At 34.8% G+C, this 19,501-nt stretch overlaps 1 protein-coding gene across 1 annotated transcript; it reads left to right on the top strand.

Annotated features, from left to right (window-relative positions):
• Positions 1-920: 920 nt before the first annotated feature.
• On the top strand, positions 921-15,316 carry LOC111381229 (bZIP transcription factor 68-like). The gene is made up of 20 exons (XM_023004986.1): positions 921-1,265; positions 2,159-2,298; positions 2,391-2,444; positions 2,542-2,616; positions 3,781-3,870; positions 3,964-4,023; positions 4,153-4,227; positions 4,289-4,342; positions 4,440-4,514; positions 5,678-5,767; positions 5,861-5,920; positions 6,471-6,640; positions 7,114-7,168; positions 7,863-7,899; positions 7,989-8,197; positions 9,646-9,720; positions 13,812-13,889; positions 14,206-14,289; positions 14,385-14,510; positions 14,987-15,316. Exons 2-20 carry the CDS (start codon positions 2,224-2,226, stop codon positions 15,071-15,073), a joined length of 1,629 nt encoding a protein of 542 aa, XP_022860754.1. The 5' UTR covers positions 921-1,265; positions 2,159-2,223; the 3' UTR covers positions 15,074-15,316.
• The last annotated feature ends 4,185 nt before the right edge of the window (positions 15,317-19,501 follow it).

Below are 19,501 nucleotides of genomic sequence, written 5' to 3'. Positions count from 1 at the left end.
GCCCAAACTTGAGCTTATTCTATAAAATTTTTCCTAAATTTATTTATAATTTTCATGTCAATTTTAGTCATCAATAAGATTCAATTATGAAAATGACATATTCTTGTAATTTTGCTGAATGAAAAATCAAATTAAGTTAGAAAATGAAAATAAAAGTAAAAATAAAAATAAAAATCATGTAATGGTATAACATTGACAAAACCGAGGAAAATGAAATTATTTTCTTCTAAAAACGTAATGAATGGAAGTAATAAACAAAATGAATTAAAAAATAAAAATAAAATTCCTGATTGTACCGAATTAAATGAACAAAAAAAGTTAAAAAAAAAACACACACACACACACACAAATATATATGTAGTTCTAAGATAAGATTGCCTAGAGAAAAAAAGGGTTCAACCAACGTAGTGTACTTCAACAAAAAGAAAAAAACATAATGAGAAAACTCATCATGTATGGGTTTTTAGGATTGTCTCCTATGAAGCTAATCGATATTTATACGACATCATTGGCATATTTTAAGGTTTTTTCTTGATGAGAAAGGCAAGGAACTTTTGGGATTTTCTTGACTTGTAAAGATGAAAGACATCAAAAACAAAAAGGCAAAGAGAAGTTAGAGGAGAAGTGGGAAATTTTGAAAATACCAAAGTTGCCTCATTCAGAAATGGTTATTTCCATGTCACTTTTGGAAGATTACCATCCAAAAGTCATTCGGCTGCATATTTTCCCAATCGGCAATGGTAGCAGAGCCACAACTACAAGAAAGTTTCCAGACTTATTTGCACATTTTGAAAATGTTAAGGACTTAAGGTATAATTTTTGATATCATTTTAATGCAAAATTTCATTCATTTTTGTCCTCTCCATAAATTGGACTGACCCGACCCGGGAACCATTATACAGTAAGCAACTACGACACGTCAAAGTCGATTGACACCTAACCCCAATCTCAGCCGTCAATACCAGTCCACGACTCCATCCAGTCATCCAATCATCAACCCCTCCAAATCCACGCTGGACTCTCTCTTTCTCTCTCTCTGTCTCCCTCTCTCTCTCAGCCTGAAAATCGTCGACACAGCGATTCCACCGTGTCGACGATCTCTCACGAACGAAGCTCTAATTTTCTCTCCCTAAATCGAATGAGATTCAGTGTTTTTCTTACTTACCACCTCATTTTTTGATACATATATGATATAATTAAAGTTTATTTGGCTGTTGGGTGACTGAGTTGAGTCAGTAGTTCAGATTGACCGAGTTGCGGATACGGTAATCATTTTAATCAAGTTTATGCTGTTAAATCTTTATAATTTTTATTGATGTATGTTAGTTTATGTAAATTTTCTTGGCTTTTGATAGTTTTGTGGATAAAATTAGGTCACACATATATTTTTTCCTGCATCTGTGTGTAAATGCGTGGGTAGTAGGTGTACTTTTTATTTCCTTCGTTTATGTTTCGTGGAAAGATTCTAATTAAATTAATATTTTATTTTTATCTTCGAATATAGTTGAATAATGTTAATTTCTTGCTTACCACCTCCTTTTTTAATGTATATGTTATAGTTAAAAGCTTTATCTGGGTGATTTTTGATAGTTAGAGAACACAGTGGTTTTTTAATGTGTATGTAACTGAGTTGACTCGCTAGTTCAGATTTACGGAGTTACTGCCGCTTTTGGCTTTTGCATTACATTATTTATTTATTTATTTATTTTTTGGTTTGTTTTGTTTTATTTTTATTTTTATTTTTTAAGTTGAATTCAAGCAGTTTAAATCTTTGTAATTTTTATTCAAGTTATTTTAATCTAATATGCCCGAAAGTTCTTAGGTTTTGGTGTTTTTAGTTATTATATTTCTTTTGTGTTTCTGGATAAACTTATGTTTCATGTACATTTCCTTGTGTCTATGTGTATATGCTTGGATATAGTGTGAATGTATTCTTGTTTTAACGATTTTAAAAGTCTATTTGATTTGATCGTTGAATATGGTTGATTGAGGTTACTTTCTTTCTCAGTAGTTGACAAGTTTTCAATATTTTATCCAAGTTTACATATCTAATCCTACGATATTACATAAATGGATCTTAAAGTTTTCATGTGCTGGGCGAAGAGTTACTTGTTGTACTTGACTTCCGAATGTAACAGGATGTTTTTGTTTTGTACAGACGCACATTCATGTGTATAACATAATGGTTTGACTGATATTGGAGGAAGTGGTGTAGTCTCGACAATGGGTAGTGCTGAGATGGATAAATCTTCTAAGGAGGGCAAAGAAACAAAGGAGTCAAAAATTTCTTCTTCGCAGGTAATACTGTGTGGGGATTTTTGATTTTAATGCATGTTTGTGTTAGCTAGTTGGAAATGGTTTATTTATTTATTTATTTTTGAAATTTTTAGGAGCAGAATTCAGCAACTTCTGGTATGGTTACTGCTGAATGGGCTGCCTTTCAGGTTAAAAGATTTCTGGAAGATACCCACTTGGCCTTTATGCTCATTTGTCAGCATTTTAGAATTGGTAGTTATGGGGGTGTTGGTTGTGGTTGTGCAGGGGTATTCTCCTATGCCTTCACATGGGTTCTTGGCATCAAGTCCGCAACCGCACCCATATATGTGGGGAGTTCAGGTACCTTTTTACTTTTATGTTTAGTCTCAAGTATTATCAAGCTATTATTTCACATTGCTGTTGTTATTGTATCGATGCAAAATTATCAAATGAAAGGATTTCATATGCACTATCATAGCACCAAAAAAGGAGTTCTAATCCAGGTCGTGGATCAGTAAATTCATCCAATCTCCATAACAATCCTAATGTGTCTAAGTTTTATTTATGGAGTGTAATTGGATCAAGATCTGACCTTGTCCCATGAAATATCCATGAGGTTCCTCTTTTAAAAAGTTCCCAAGAGGGCCTAGATGATCCATAATTTTTTTTCCATTTTTCCTTTCCTTTATTCACTTCCTTATGTTGTTTTAAAAATTAATGTATACTCGTACTAACAAGTAACTTGAAATGGTTAACAAACAGAGATGGTCCATGATAGGATTAAACTAGAAGTTGAAACAGCTTGACATAGCTTAATTATGCGGGGGATAAGCTTCATGGATCTGTAAATATTGCTTATTTAATCTGAGAAAGCATATTCCTCATTGACTTAGCTGACATTCTTCGAGGCTTTACTATTTCTCTATCGTTTTTGAACATCGAATCTGCATGTTACGATTGAGCATATATAAAAGATCTTTGGATTTTTCAATCATATATGAAACTAGTCATGCTCAATCATATAAAATGCCAACTACCTTCAATGAATATATAATTGCTTCATAGGCATGCTTCTGGATTCCCACCGGGATGTTCTTCTGCTTTGGTGCATGACACACCCTGGACTCTCTCCCACTCCTTGGGGAGAAAGACGCAGAATTTGGCAAACCATCTTTTATTTTTCTGAACATATTCGCCTTTTATGTTAAAATGTTTAATTTTAATTTATTTTTAAGTGTTTTCACTCTCCTTACTGGACATTTCCTAGAAAACATGGTTAAAGAGCTCTTATATAAAGCTTGCTATTTCTACTGGGTTGGAATAATACAAAGACCATAATTAGGCAAGGTCTAGGATCCCACCAATTTGTGAGGCCCATTCATCTGAAACTAGTTTCCCAATGATATCTTTGGATAGTAATGTTCAATTTATCATTTTCATGTCAATTGATGTTGCTATTTTGCCCTTGAAAATTTAATGATTATTTTTAAGATCGTAATTTTTGTTTGAAATTATTAATTGCAGCAATTTATGCCACCCTTCGGCACTCCACCCCATCCATACGTTGCAATGTATCCCCCCGGGAGTATATATGCACATCCAACTATTCCTCCAGTATGTTGTTGCTTTGTTTGTTAATACATAGCTAGATCATAATCCTTTATTGAATTCTCTAACATTTTTATGGTGTCTTAAAAACTTGATTAGGGATCATACCCTTTCAGCCCTTTTGCTATGCCATCTCCAAATGGTATTGCTGAAGCTTCTGTGAGTTACTGTACCACTTGTTATATTCCCTATCTTTCTTCTCCATTGTTTTTTTCCTTATTATAATTTCCATTGCTGACATTATTTCCCATGACCTCTTGGTAAAATGATTTTCAATATGACTTATAGCCTAACACTCCCGGCAACATGGAACTGGATGGTAAGTCATCTGAGGGGAAGGAAAAACTTTTGATTTTAATGCATGTTTGTGTTAGCTAGTTGGAAATGGTTTATTTATTCATTTATTTATTTTTGAAATTTTTAGGAGCAGAATTCAGCAACTTCTGGTATGGTTACTGCTGAATGGGCTGCCTTTCAGGTTAAAAGATTTCTGGAAGATACCCACTTGGCCTTTATGCTCATTTGTCAGCATTTTAGAATTGGTAGTTATGGGGGTGTTGGTTGTGGTTGTGCAGGGGTATTCTCCTATGCCTTCACATGGGTTCTTGGCATCAAGTCCGCAACCGCACCCATATATGTGGGGAGTTCAGGTACCTTTTTACTTTTATGTTTAGTCTCAAGTATTATCAAGCTATTATTTCACATTGCTGTTGTTATTGTATCGATGCAAAATTATCAAATGAAAGGATTTCATATGCACTATCATAGCACCAAAAAAGGAGTTCTAATCCAGGTCGTGGATCAGTAAATTCATCCAATCTCCATAACAATCCTAATGTGTCTAAGTTTTATTTATGTAGTGTAATTGGATCAAGATCTGACCTTGTTCCATGAAATATCCATGAGGTTCCTCTTTTAAAAAGTTCCCAAGAGGGCCTAGATGATCCATAATTTTTTTTTCATTTTTCCTTTCCTTTATTCACTTCCTTATGTTGTTTTAAAAATTAATGTATTCTCGTACTAACAAGTAACTTGAAATGGTTAACAAACAGAGATGGTCCATGATAGGATTAAACTAGAAGTTGAAACAGCTTGACATAGCTTAATTATGCGGGGGATAAGCTTCATGGATCTGTAAATATTGCTTATTTAATCTGAGAAAGCATATTCCTCATTGACTTAGCTGACATTCTTCGAGGCGTTACTATTTCTCTATCGTTTTTGAACATCGAATCTGCATGTTACGATCGAGCATATATAAAAGATCTTTGGATTTTTCAATCATATATGAAACTAGTCATGCTCAATCATATAAAATGCCAACTACCTTCAATGAATATATAATTGCTTCATAGGCATGCTTCTGGATTCCCACTGGATTGTTCTTCTGCTTTGGTGCATGACACACCCTGGACTCTCTCCCACTCCTTGGGGAGAAAGACGCAGAATTTGGCAAACCATCTTTTATTTTTCTGAACGTATTCGCCTTTTATGTTAAAATGTTTAATTTTAATTTATTTTAAGTGTTTTCACTCTCCTTACTGGACATTTCCTAGAAAACATGGTTAAAGAGCTCTTATATAAAGCTTGCTATTTCTACTGGGTTGGAATAATACAAAGACCATAATTAGGCAAGGTCTAGGATCCCACCAATTTGTGAGGCCCATTCATCCGAAACTAGTTTCCCAATGATATCTTTGGATAGTAATGTTCAATTTATCATTTTCATGTCAATTGATGTTGCTATTTTGCCCTTGAAAATTTAATGATTATTTTTAAGATCGTAATTTTTGTTTGAAATTATTAATTGCAGCAATTTATGCCACCCTTCGGCACTCCACCCCATCCGTACGTTGCAATGTATCCCCCCGGGAGTATATATGCACATCCAACTATTCCTCCAGTATGTTGTTGCTTTGTTTGTTAATACATAGCTAGATCATAATCCTTTATTGAATTCTCTAACATTTTTATGGTGTCTTAAAAACTTGATTAGGGATCATACCCTTTCAGCCCTTTTGCTATGCCATCTCCAAATGGTATTGCTGAAGCTTCTGTGAGTTACTGTACCACTTGTTATATTCCCTATCTTTCTTCTCCATTGTTTTTTTCCTTATTATAATTTCCATTGCTGACTTATCATTTTCATGTCAATTGATGTTGCTATTTTGCCCTTGAAAATTTAATGATTATTTTTAAGATCGTAATTTTTGTTTGAAATTATTAATTGCAGCAATTTATGCCACCCTTCGGCACTCCACCCCATCCGTACGTTGCAATGTATCCCCCCGGGAGTATATATGCACATCCAACTATTCCTCCAGTATGTTGTTGCTTTGTTTGTTAATACATAGCTAGATCATAATCCTTTATTGAATTCTCTAACATTTTTATGGTGTCTTAAAAACTTGATTAGGGATCATACCCTTTCAGCCCTTTTGCTATGCCATCTCCAAATGGTATTGCTGAAGCTTCTGTGAGTTACTGTACCACTTGTTATATTCCCTATCTTTCTTCTCCATTGTTTTTTTTCCTTATTATAATTTTTATTGCTGCAATTATTTCCCATGACCTCTTGGTAAAATGATTTTCAATATGACTTATAGCCTAACACTCCCGGCAACATGGAACTGGATGGTAAGTCATCTGAGGGGAAGGAAAAACTTCCCATCAAAGTATCTAGGGGAAGTTTAGCCAGTTTGAATATGGTTACTGGGAAGGATATTGAACCTGGTAAAACATCTGGTGCATCTGCAGATGGTGTGCATTCCAAGAGGTATGATGAAAGTACAAAACAACTAAATTGAAGGAGACAAATAATTTCATAGTTGTAGTAGGATATGAAGGTACACTTATAATAATTTGTGCCAGGTTCTTACTTTTGGCAAGATACTGGAAACAGGGTTTAATAGAACATTGCTGCATGCTATTTTGTTGATGTGGGTTTTTAGAACTCTTAGGAACATTTTGTTACTTCGCTGTTGGGTTTTATTTATATTTAATGCATTTGCTATTGTATTTCCCTGGAGAATGATGTTTAACAAATTCTCCCTTTGCCATTGTTTCTCTTGATTGTCTCTATGTTTGCTTAGTTTTACAAAGTGGTAATAAGTTGATAGCTGCAATCTATTATATTTATTGTTCAAAACTGTCAAGAAGATGAAGACTATATGGTACTTGTGTTGTGTGTTTAATTTGTTTCCTCTTCCTGTCAGTTGTTAAGGAAAATTTTGGCAATTCTATTTGCAGTGGTGAGAGTGCAAGTGAAGGGTCCGGTGAAGGAAGTGATGCAGATTCTCAAGATGTAAGTTTCCATAATGTGTTGCTGGATTCTACTGTAAATTAATTTAGTTTGATGGCCATTTTGTTTCTGTCTAGCCACAAGTCTGGATGAATTTTCACGATTCCTTGGACTACAGAGGATGAGAATCCTGTAATTGAATTACACTATTCTGGCGATTGATCTAGAAACAAATAAACAATGGTTCTGAGATAACAGTTGGAAAGTCTTATTATGTTTGGTATCAAAAACTTTGGGGAGCTGATATCCATATTCATTAGGTATTCTTTATATTGAGTGGGATGCTCAGATAATAGTTGTCTGGCTAATATGCATTTTCGTATTACCACGGATCTTGCTGCCTATCATACTGATCCTCAGTTATTAGCATTACAGGCTGTAGTTTCTTAATTCACTGAAATATAGCACATTTAGAACAATCCAAGCTAGAATAAGCCAACACTATGATGTTAACAGCATGTGTTTTTAACAATAAAAAGAGAAACATTTTTATTGCTACTGGAGTTTAAGCTTCACGGATTGAGATCTCAGTTCTGGAAAACTGTCAACTATAAAGATGTCCATTCCCCATAAAAATAAAATTAAAATTAAAATTAAAAAATAGTTAGCAGACTATCACAAAAAATAATGTTGATAACTAATTAAACTTCCCATTTGAACTTTTCCTCAGTTCTGATTGTTGTTCTGTTATGTACAGGACTCACAAATGAAGTCCGGAGGCCTGCAAGATTCTGGTGAGGTTCTAGGAATTTGTACTTCGATTGCTGTCGCTACCTTTTTCATAAGTTCTGATTACAAACCTTACTTTATAACTCTTCTACAGCTGAAACATCTCTGAATGGAAATGCTGGTCATGGTTCCCAGAATGGAGGACCAAATACACCTAATTCAGAAGTGAATCGAACTCGTTCTATCATGCCAATGGCAACAGCTGGGGTTGTGAGTGGTATTCCTCACACCACTAACTTAAATATCGGCATGGATTACTGGGGTGCCGCTACACCATCAACTATCCCTGCAATGCATGGTAAGGTACCCACTGGAGTTTAAGCTTCACGGATTGAGATCTCAGTTCTGGAAAACTGTCAACTATAAAGATGTCCATTCCCCATAAAAATAAAAATAAAAATAAAATTAAAAAATAGTTAGCAGACTATCACAAAAAATAATGTTGATCAACTAATTAAACTTCCCATTTGAACTTTTCCTCAGTTCTGATTGTTGTTCTGTTATGTACAGGACTCACAGATGAAGTCCGGAGGCCTGCAAGATTCTGGTGAGGTTCTAGGAATTTGTACTTCGATTGCTGTCGCTACCTTTTTCATAAGTTCTGATTACAAACCTTACTTTATAACTCTTCTACAGCTGAAACATCTCTGAATGGAAATGCTGGTCATGGTTCCCAGAATGGAGGACCAAATACACCTAATTCAGAAGTGAATCGAACTCGTTCTATCATGCCAATGGCAACAGCTGGGGTTGTGAGTGGTATTCCTCACACCACTAACTTAAATATCGGCATGGATTACTGGGGTGCCGCTACACCATCAACTATCCCTGCAATGCATGGTAAGGTACCCTCTCTTGGTGCTGGAGGAATGGTCACTACTGGATCACGGGAAAATGTTCAGTCACAGCTTTGGATACAGGTCTTCCTTTCTCCTTCTTTACCATTTACTGAATTGCATTTCCTTGTTTTTCTGGTTTTTAGATTGAGATGACGTGGGTCATGGGCTTGTGATCTAATTGATTTGCTGTTAGGCTTCAGATCTTTGTGTCTAGTCTTGTTTCATGGCTTTTACTGATATTTGGTCTATCAGCATGCTAAATACTGAGGTTGAGTGGATGTAAACATTTGAAACAAATTGTGATTTTCTGTGATATATTTTAGAGTTAAAGATTTACTCAATTTTCACCAATTGGTAGTTGATGCATGATGCAAAAAAGTTGCCAGCTAAAACCCATTGTCTATTTTTCTTGAGGAAGCGAATTGATTTGGTTTATCATGTATTTTTGGTTGGTTATTAGGTTGTTTAGAAGCTACTTATCTCGAGGGTAAAGCGAATTGATTTGGTTTATCATGTATTTTTGGTTGGTAATTAGGTAGTTTAGAAGCTACTTATCTCGAGAGTATAGGCTTTTTTCTGTATTCAAATGAAGTCCGGAGGCCTGCAAGATTCTGGTGAGGTTCTAGGAATTTGTACTTCGATTGCTGTCGCTACCTTTTTCATAAGTTCTGATTACAAACCTTACTTTATAACTCTTCTACAGCTGAAACATCTCTGAATGGAAATGCTGGTCATGGTTCCCAGAATGGAGGACCAAATACACCTAATTCAGAAGTGAATCGAACTCGTTCTATCATGCCAATGGCAACAGCTGGGGTTGTGAGTGGTGTTCCTCACACCACTAACTTAAATATCGGCATGGATTACTGGGGTGCCGCTACACCATCAACTATCCCTGCAATGCATGGTAAGGTACCTTCTCTTGGTGCTGGAGGAATGGTCACTACTGGATCACGGGAAAATGTTCAGTCACAGCTTTGGATACAGGTCTTCCTTTCTCCTTCTTTACCATTTACTGAATTGCATTTCCTTGTTTTTCTGGTTTTTAGATTGAGATGACGTGGGTCATGGGCTTGTGATCTAATTGATTTGCTGTTAGGCTTCAGATCTTTGTGTCTAGTCTTGTTTCATGGCTTTTACTGATATTTGGTCTATCAGCATGCTAAATACTGAGGTTGAGTGGATGTAAACATTTGAAACAAATTGTGAGTTTCTGTGAGATATTTTAGAGTTAAAGATTTACTCAATTTTCACCAATTGGTAGTTGATGCATGATGCAAAAAAGTTGCCAGCTAAAACCCATTGTCTATTTTTCTTGAGGAAGCGAATTGATTTGGTTTATCATGTATTTTTGGTTGGTAATTAGGTAGTTTAGAAGCTACTTATCTCGAGGGTATAGGCTTTTTTCTGTATTCATGGTTTATGAAATCCTTCCTATAAACTAATTATTTCATCTAAAAGTATTAAGAATCGACTGTACATATTGTAGAAAATAGTAGTTCAATATTGCTACAGATCACATAATTTGATGTGCTTGCCTTTGTATTTTTGGATGCCTTGTTACAATGTTACAACACTTAGATTGAATATGTCAAATGTCTATATTTCAAAATGTCCTTTTTGAGTCTGTAATAGAAAATTGCGTAATGTTATGGGCATATTTTCAAGTGTGTCCCAAAGCATGTTGTTAAAGGTGGAATGCAGTTCCTAATATGAGATTGTGATGATGATCTGTCAAAAGAAATTCCCTCTTTTTTTTTTTCACTTTCAGCCAAGAGGAAAGTGTGACAGGTAATATGAGGATGGAGCATCTGATCTTACTATCCATGCTCTAATATATAGACATATATAACTTCAAATAAATCTGAATGTACATTACAATTCATTTTGCCATCAAGGCGCTCCTTGATTTTCTTTGTTATGTTATTGAATGCTGGCTCAACATTGGACATTGATTTATCGCATCGTCTTTTGTGGTGGTGTTTGCTGCTTTATGCGTTCATGGCTATCCATTAATTTCCTTGTCTAGTGTATATGTACTAAATTCCAACTTTTGGGGCTATCTAAAATTATTAGCCAGTGAAAAAATCAACGCAGCCCTGCTTTACTGATATTCAATATATTTTGAAGTTAGGAGAGGAAGGACAGAGAAAATATCTTACTTATTAGGAAATCCTGAAGTTTGAAAATAAGAAAAAAACCCAAGGGATATTTTACTCCTTATTCTAGAGTTAACTCCCCTGAGAGCATTTTTACGAAGAGAATGAGACCCATGGTCATTTAATCAGAATAATTGGTCTTCCTACCTTTGGGCTCGAAAGCTTCTAGGTCAAATAAGTGGAGAATGTTAACAGGGGATATTGTTACTAGACAGAAAAGGCAACTAGTTCTGTGGCCCTTTTCAAAGCTTCAAAGCATGTTGTTAAAGGTGGAATGCAGTTCCTAATATGAGATTGTGATGATGATCTGTCAAAAGAAATTCCCTCTTTTTTTTCTTTTTTTTTTTACTTTCAGCCAAGAGGAAAGTGTGACAGGTAATATGAGGATGGAGCATCTGATCTTACTATCCATGCTCTAATATATAGACATATATAACTTCAAATAAATCTGAATGTACATTACTATTCATTTTGCCATCAAGGCGCTCCTTGATTTTCTTTGTTATGTTATTGAATGCTGGCTCAACATTGGACATTGATTTATCGCATCGTCTTTTGTGGTGGTGTTTGCTGCTTTATGTGTTCATGGCTATCCATTAATTTCCTTGTCTAGTGTATATGTACTAAATTCCAACTTTTGGGGCTATCTAAAATTATTAGCCAGTGAAAAAATCAACGCAGCCCTGCTTTACTGATATTCAATATGTTTTGAAGTTAGGAGAGGAAGGACAGAGAAAATATCTTACTTATTAGGAAATCCTGAAGTTTGAAAATAAGAAAAAAACCCAAGGGATGTTTTACTCCTTATTCTAGAGTTAACTCCCCTGAGAGCATTTTTACCAAGAGAATGAGACCCATGGTCATTTAATCAGAATAATTGGTCTTCCTACCTTTGGGCTCGAAAGCTTCTAGGTCAAATAAGTGGAGAATGTTAACAGGGGATATTGTTACTAGACAGAAAAGGCAACTAGCTCTGTGGCCCTTTTCAAAGCTCCCCAGTAGACGACTTTTTAACTCCAAGGAGAAACAAACAGAAGAAATCCTGTGTGTAATGCATCCTAACTGCTATCAAGAAAATCTAACGGTGAAATTATCAGTATGTCCCTTCTTTGTTGCTAGTCAGTGTCATGATATAGAAGCACATGAGGCAGTGTGTGTCGAGGCAAGGCATATATTCTCGTGAGTGGTCTTGCATGAGCAGAAGTTTAAATTTTTATATCCTGCTTAGAATAGTATTATTTTCTTATTGGACTTGACTTAGGCAGTTTTAGGTTACTTTATATTTTATATTTTAGACTCCAGTTTTCGTATGTTTTTTGGGTTTTTCTGCCAGATTGTGAATGACTTTTCTGTAGAGGTTAAGTTGTGTTAGTTAGAGTGGGTTTTGGAGTTATTAGATTTAAAGAGTTTATGAGTAACCTGTGTTCTTCAGGAAACATATCAATTGATTACTATAATTGATTACCAAGTCTCTGGTGTTTTACTTCTGTCTCCACAATAATCCTTTTGTGTTTTCAGTCTTGATATTATTTTATTGGTTTAAGCTTGTCCTCCCACCAAATGGCTTGAATCGCCATTATCTAATGTAACCCATATTTCAAAGCAAATACTACGGTTTGTTTGCCCCTTTTTTTGATATTTTATTTTTAGGTTTTAAAATCCTTGTGCTTTGTGATGTAGGCATTTAGGAGAAGGGGGTGTGTGCTTGACCAACAATCCAGCTTAATTATTAGATGGTATAAAATGTAAAAGAACATGAAAAGAATAGACAATAAAAGGTTAGGATTGAAGCTACCATTGTATCACTTATTTTCATCAATGGTAAAGTTAAGCCATTTAAATAGCCTTTTCCTCTCGAAGCATTATACACGTAAGATTCAAAAAAGTTAGTTTCCTTGTCATTCTGCAATGCAAGAAAGAGTACTATTGGTTTGCAGTATGATAGAAAGGTTGGGAAAAGTGGCCTATTTTTATGGTTGGATTTTTCTGAATTTGAAACATGGGTTGATCTTCCTCACTGTCTTATTCTATTTTCTGGTTTTCTTGTTATTCTTATCATCACACGTTAATTCATAATTGCATAATAGAGAACTCTGATATAGGATCAGAAAGGAAAAAGGTTAAAACTCGTAAAGGTTTCATGAAATGTCACTCAACTATTTCCTGTTTGGTTTTATGTACATTTATTAAAATGCTTTGTAAATTGAATTGGCCTTCTAAACTTGAAATGGACTTGTGTCTATGAAAATGTACTGTCAACTCCGTTCATTGTGGACCCTTATGAGTGAAGTCAAAGGGGACTGTAGAACAATGCTTATGATCATGTAGGTTGGTTATTTTGGCTTTACTGGTCAATGTTTCCTGCAGTCCATAATGTTCTTTATGTCTATGATTGGATATCAGTTCTTTTCCTTGGCAGTTGAAACATGGGTTGATCTTCCTCACTGTCTTATTCTATTTTCTGGTTTTCTTGTTATTCTTATCATCACACGTTAATTCATAACTGCATAATAGAGAACTCTGATATAGGATCAGAAAGGAAAAAGGTAAAAACTCGTAAAGGTTTTATGAAATGTCACTCAACTATTTCCTGTTTGGTTTTATGTACATTTATTAAAATGCTTTGTAAATTGAATTGGCCTTCTAAACTTGAAATGGACTTGTGTCTATGAAAATGTACTGTCAACTCCGTTCATTGTGGACCCTTATGAGTGAAGTCAAAGGGGACTGTAGAACAATGCTTATGATCATGTAGGTTGGTTATTTTGGCTTTACTGGTCAATGTTTCCTGCAGTCCATAATGTTCTTTATGTCCATGATTGGATATCAGTTCTTTTCCTTGGCAGAATAATTTTTTTCCCCATTAATCTCCTCGAGTGACTAGCTACTTGAATGCCTTCATGTTACTTCTAAATTCAGGATGAAAGGGAGATTAAAAGACAGAGAAGAAAGCAATCAAACCGGGAATCTGCTCGCCGATCCAGACTGCGCAAGCAGGTACGAGTTATTTCACAGCTAATTTAGTCTATGCTCACACTAGTTATCGTGCAAGAAATGGACTTGTGTCTATGAAAATGTACTGTCAACTCCGTTCATTGTGGACCCTTATGAGTGAAGTCAAAGGGGACTGTAGAACAATGCTTATGATCATGTAGGTTGGTTATTTTGGCTTTACTGGTCAATGTTTCCTGCAGTCCATAATGTTCTTTATGTCCATGATTGGATATCAGTTCTTTTCCTTGGCAAAATAATTTTTTTCCCCATTAATCTCCTCGAGTGACTAGCTACTTGAATGCCTTCATGTTACTTCTAAATTCAGGATGAAAGGGAGATTAAAAGACAGAGAAGAAAGCAATCAAACCGGGAATCTGCTCGCCGATCCAGACTGCGCAAGCAGGTACGAGTTATTTCACAGCTAATTTAGTCTATGCACACACTAGTTATCGTGCAAACCTTAATGCTGTTTCTATGTCTTGTTATATTGGATTTTAGGCAGAATGCGACGAGCTGGCCCAGCATGCTGTAGCTTTAAAAGAAGAAAACTCGTCTCTTAGAGCAGAAGTGGCTCGTATACGGAGCGAGTATGAGCAACTTTGTGCCCAGAATGCATCTCTGAAGGTATTATCCAATATTTGGGTTTATAATCTTACCAGAAATCTTGGTGCAAATCAATATTAAGATTTAAGCTAGCTCCCGATGGTAATATTGAAGCATGTTCGTACGCCCTGATGTTTTCATTAACAACTATTTAAAAGCAGGTAAATTCACTTGCATTTACTGGACTTGTAGAGTAATCTCATCTCAGTCACTGTACAATTTTTTTGGTCTCAAACTGATTACTAGTCTTATAACTAGTTTTAATGTAGTCACTCTGTCCATTCCCTAGCCAATCTAATGAAAAACTCCAATATGGTTGCAGATGTGGCAATCAACATGGAAAATGAGTGACTCGATTAAAATTAAAAATTTCAAGTACACTAACTGGAATTTCTCTATAAGTTTAATTTCTTTTGCTCTTTGTTTTGTCTTCGAAGATAATAATGCTGAGGCGTACAATCTCATGAAAATTTTCTTCCACAAATATGATTTTGCAGGAGAAACTTGGTGAAAGTTCCAGTCAGGATGATCCGAGGTGCAGTCAGGATTCCGGCCAAGCAGATAACGAGCAAAGTGGGCAATGAGTTTTGAGAATGAGTGGCTTAACCTAACCAGTAGTGATATGAACTCCAAAATTTAGGTATTGTGTAGTTGAAAATTCTGTCAAAACTTACGATTCTAGTCCCAATATTTGTTTGTCAATTATTGCCCATTATTTGCCATTTGACCAACGTTTTATGGTTGAGGAATCCAGATATAATGTAGAGCTGGTAATTTGTGATTTTACCCTCGTTCAGAAAAAAAGGGTATTGCGTTCATCCATGTTATATTTTTATGTATTAAATTATGGAAATTGTACTGCGAATGTTCGGTAAGATGGATTGACAGTCTATTTAAAGAGAATACCATCCAGTTTAATACTAAGAGAAAAAAAAATATCTCTAGTTTTTATATACATTTAAGTTTGTAGCATTTTGTGTTCACCTTCACAACTAGTATGTTGCCTTGTGAATTATTGCTGTTACCTTGATTACAATGTGTAACCCACTAGACTTTGAGTCGTTTCATTTACTTTTCCTAGCTATAATACTCGTTTCATGTATACACCATTGCATTGTTTACCAAGATTTACCGCGAGAGTTATTTCTTTCAATCTCTATGCACGAAAAGGTACAAATATAAAGCCAAAAAGGGGTAAAACTGAAATTCAAAAGCCATTAGCAACAAAAAATTGTAGTAGGTGATCACCCATTACAAAACCGAACGATCGCTCGTTTACACAATTGGCTTCCGTAATTCAAAATCTAGACCGGGCAATCGCCCAGGCCATTTTCCTGCTTCTACCATTTTTTGTTCTTGTTTTGTTTCCACTTGTTTTTCTCATGGTTGATCACTCTAATCACTTTCAAATTTACTTCTAATTGTTAATTTGAACAACATCCAGCAATCTTCCACTTATTCAAATATAAAATAAGTTCAAACTCAAGTTTAATAATATTTATGTATAGAGTATGGATATCTTTTGATTTGAACCCAATTTTAGCGTATATCTCACAAAGTCATCATTGAAATTCTAGGTAGCATGAAAACTTTGAACCTATAATTCCTTGTGATGATATCGATGAAATCACACACACGAGAATTAATTGTTCCAAGTTCCATACAATCTTGTTTAGCGCTCTTATGGTCATGCGTTTCTCTTTTTCATAAATTTTTAAGAGAAAAACTTCAGCTCTATAAAGGTGGTACTATACGATGAAATTTCATGTATTAAAATACAGAAATCGTTACAAATTGTATTTTTGATAAAATACAAGTGATGTTGGCCTTCTTATAATTGCAAAATTGCAAAAATCTCCTGATTAATAATATGAATATTTGAAGACGAGGGGCCACGTGGTTTGAATTCTGGCATTCGAGAATTTGTTGAAAATTTGATTTGTCGAGACTTGACTTATTCAAAACTTGAATCTTGAGGCTTGAACTTGAATTTGATTTGATTTGAAAAAGACTTTGATTTTCTTGAATTTGGTGTGAATCTGTTTGATTCGAAGAAGATTTTAATCTTCTTGGGGTTCACCGAGTTTAGGTTTGAGAGAATTTCTTCCCTTATTCCGGCCTTGAAATTTTTTCAGCACTTCGTGACGTTTTCTGCTTTCTTTCTTACTTCAACTTAATCTCCCCATGTAGGATTCAAATCTACAATCAATCAGTTAACAGCCGACCACTCTACCAATGAGCTACTGAGGAACAACGGGAGATTAGATCTCACCTCTTGTTTCCCTGTCTTATGGACAATCGATCTTATTTATAGGGGACAATTCGTGCTAATTTTGGTAATTACTTAATTATATTTAATTAAAATGAATAATTGAGTAATTATGATTTTATTTATTTATTTATTTATTTGTTTGTTTGTTTATTTATTTAAAATGTGATAGGGGTCTTCGAGTTTTTATGGACTTTACTAGGCTTAAAATTTAATTGGGCTAATGATTTGAATAAGCCAAATTCATTTTATTTTATTTATGTCTACAAATGACTCTCAAGATTTATTTATTTATTATGAAATAAATAAATTAATAAATCTTGATTTCGAATTTCTTGATTTGTTCGATTTTTTTAATTTGGTTTGATCTCAAACATCCTATTAGTAAATTAATACTGATGAAAAATTTGAGAATGAATTTAATAAAATTCTTATCCCTTGAATTTATGAATAATAAATTTTTTTTTGTCGAATTTTGATTATCTATTTATTTATTTTATACGACCCATAACAAATTTTATTTGATTAGGCTTTTTTATGTTTTATGGTAAATTGGGCCTAAGAAAAGCCCGTTACACGCCTATTTATGCGAAGAAATTATAAGACTTGGGAACAAGTCTGTTAAATCTTGTAAATAGAGGTAAATGATTTTTTATTTTTATTTTTTTTATTTTCATCTCTCGTTATCCCCTCTCTCTCTCTTTCTCTCTCTCTTATAATATTATTTTACTTTTTGTTGGTTTCCACACATTATGATTTCTGCTTAGTAGAAATCATTTTCTTTTTCCATTTTTTTTGACGTGACCCCTTTTATTATTATTATTATTATTATTATTATTATTATTATTAATACGTTTCTTGGTTTCCGTCATCTGGGCGGCGGAAACCAAAAGTGACCAAATTGTGGGCACTTTGGTTTCTGTTTGGCAGAAACCTTAACATTATATATATATATATATATATATATATTACACGTAAGCCCCTCCCCCCTTTTTTCTCATGTTTTGTTTTTTTTTTCTTTTCCTTTATTTATTTATTTATTTTTTGGTTGATTACTATTATTGTTATTGTTTTTGTATTTTTGTTTGAACAAAGTTGAAACTAACTTTTTCTTTTTTCTTTTTTTTTTTTACACTGCAGGGATTCAACCTTTTTGGAGCGAATCAAGGATTTTGAGGTTCAAAGTTTTCTTTGTGTAGATGTTAAATTTTTTTTTTTTTTTTGCAATTATTTTATGAGTTCAGGAAATATATGCTTATGAATAAATTTAAAATTGCAAACCTTTATACACATTGAGGACTAAAGACTGTCACTTTTCACCATCTAATGCACTTTTTGTTAGAGACCAAGGACCTACTTCTTCGACCGTTCAAGGCACTTCATGTTTGAGACCAAGGACTTGCTCCTTCGACCATTCAAGGCATTTTGTGTTGAGGACCAATGACCTGTTCCTTCGATCGTCCAAGACACTTCGTGTTTAAAACCAAGGACCTGCTCCTTCAATCGTTCAAGGCATTTTGTGTTGAAGACCAAGGACATGTTCTTTCGACCGTCCAAGTCACTTCATGTTTGGGACCAAGGACCCGTTCTTTCAACCATCCAAGGCACTTTGTGTTAAGGACCAAGGATTGGCTCCTTCTATTGTCCAAAGCACTTTGTGTTAAAGACGAAGGACCTATTCCTTCAACTGTCCAAGAAACTTTGTGTTGAGGACCAATGACCGTTCCTACGACAGTCCAAGGTACTTCTTGTTTGGGACCAAGGACCTGTTACTTCGACTGTCCAAAACACTTTTTGTAGAGGCTGCTTACATATTTGGGAGACTCTTGATTTTAGACGATAAACCAATTTAAGAGATTTACCTCCCTTTCTCTCTTTTTTTTTTTTTTTTTTTGCAGGCATAGCTAGAATAAGTTGTAATGATAAATCATACTCTGACATACACGAAGTTATCTGCATTTCAAAGATACTGATGTGAAGTATCATGCCTAGGCTGGTGTACGAGGTGAACTTAAATTTAGTGTCCATAAGCCAATGACGGATCCTCCTCCTGATCATCTGGACCCATTGTCAGAGTTGCATATGTCCAACATTAGTGAATTTCTTGAGGATTTGGATGTCAGCAAGTCCAACCGCTGTAGCAGTCATCTTAACTTTCTGTGTCTTCCGCCTCATCATTCTCAGAGCATGGAGTGCATCCCAAAGGCTGTAATTTGTGAGAGAATTAATAATAGAGAAATACGATGAGGAAGCGCACTAGTCAGTCGAGGAGAGATTTTTTTTCTTCCAAAATTTTGGGAGTGGTCTTTATGGGTCCAAAAACTTCTACTCAAAAGGAATCTTAGCGAGTTAGCTTTTGCAGTCGGTTTTGCTACAAAAGATTATCATTGCCCAAACTCTATTTATAGAGCTCTTGTGAGGTTTGGTGTTCAGAGACCAATACCTTTGTGACTGCCAATGGTGAAATTGGCATTTCTCTTTGAGACATCCGCGAGATAAGTAGACTTTCGATCATGGGTTATTACTATGAGAAAATAGTCTCAAGCCTTTCAGAGTTGATGGATCATCTTCCCAAGTCTTGTCTGTACCTCTTTAATATATTAGCATTGACTGTCCATGCGAATGAATCTGATAGGGTTATTCATGAAGAATGAATTAATTTTTAGTTTCACGAGAATGGTTGTGTCTAGAATCCTCGACAACTCAAAAATTATAAGAATGCTATGAATTTAAATCCATTCAA

Source organism: Olea europaea, unplaced genomic scaffold, assembly GCF_002742605.1.
Source record: "Olea europaea var. sylvestris unplaced genomic scaffold, O_europaea_v1 scaffold227, whole genome shotgun sequence".
Lineage (NCBI taxonomy): Eukaryota > Viridiplantae > Streptophyta > Magnoliopsida > Lamiales > Oleaceae > Olea > Olea europaea.
This window is presented reverse-complemented; position numbering and strand designations above follow the sequence as displayed.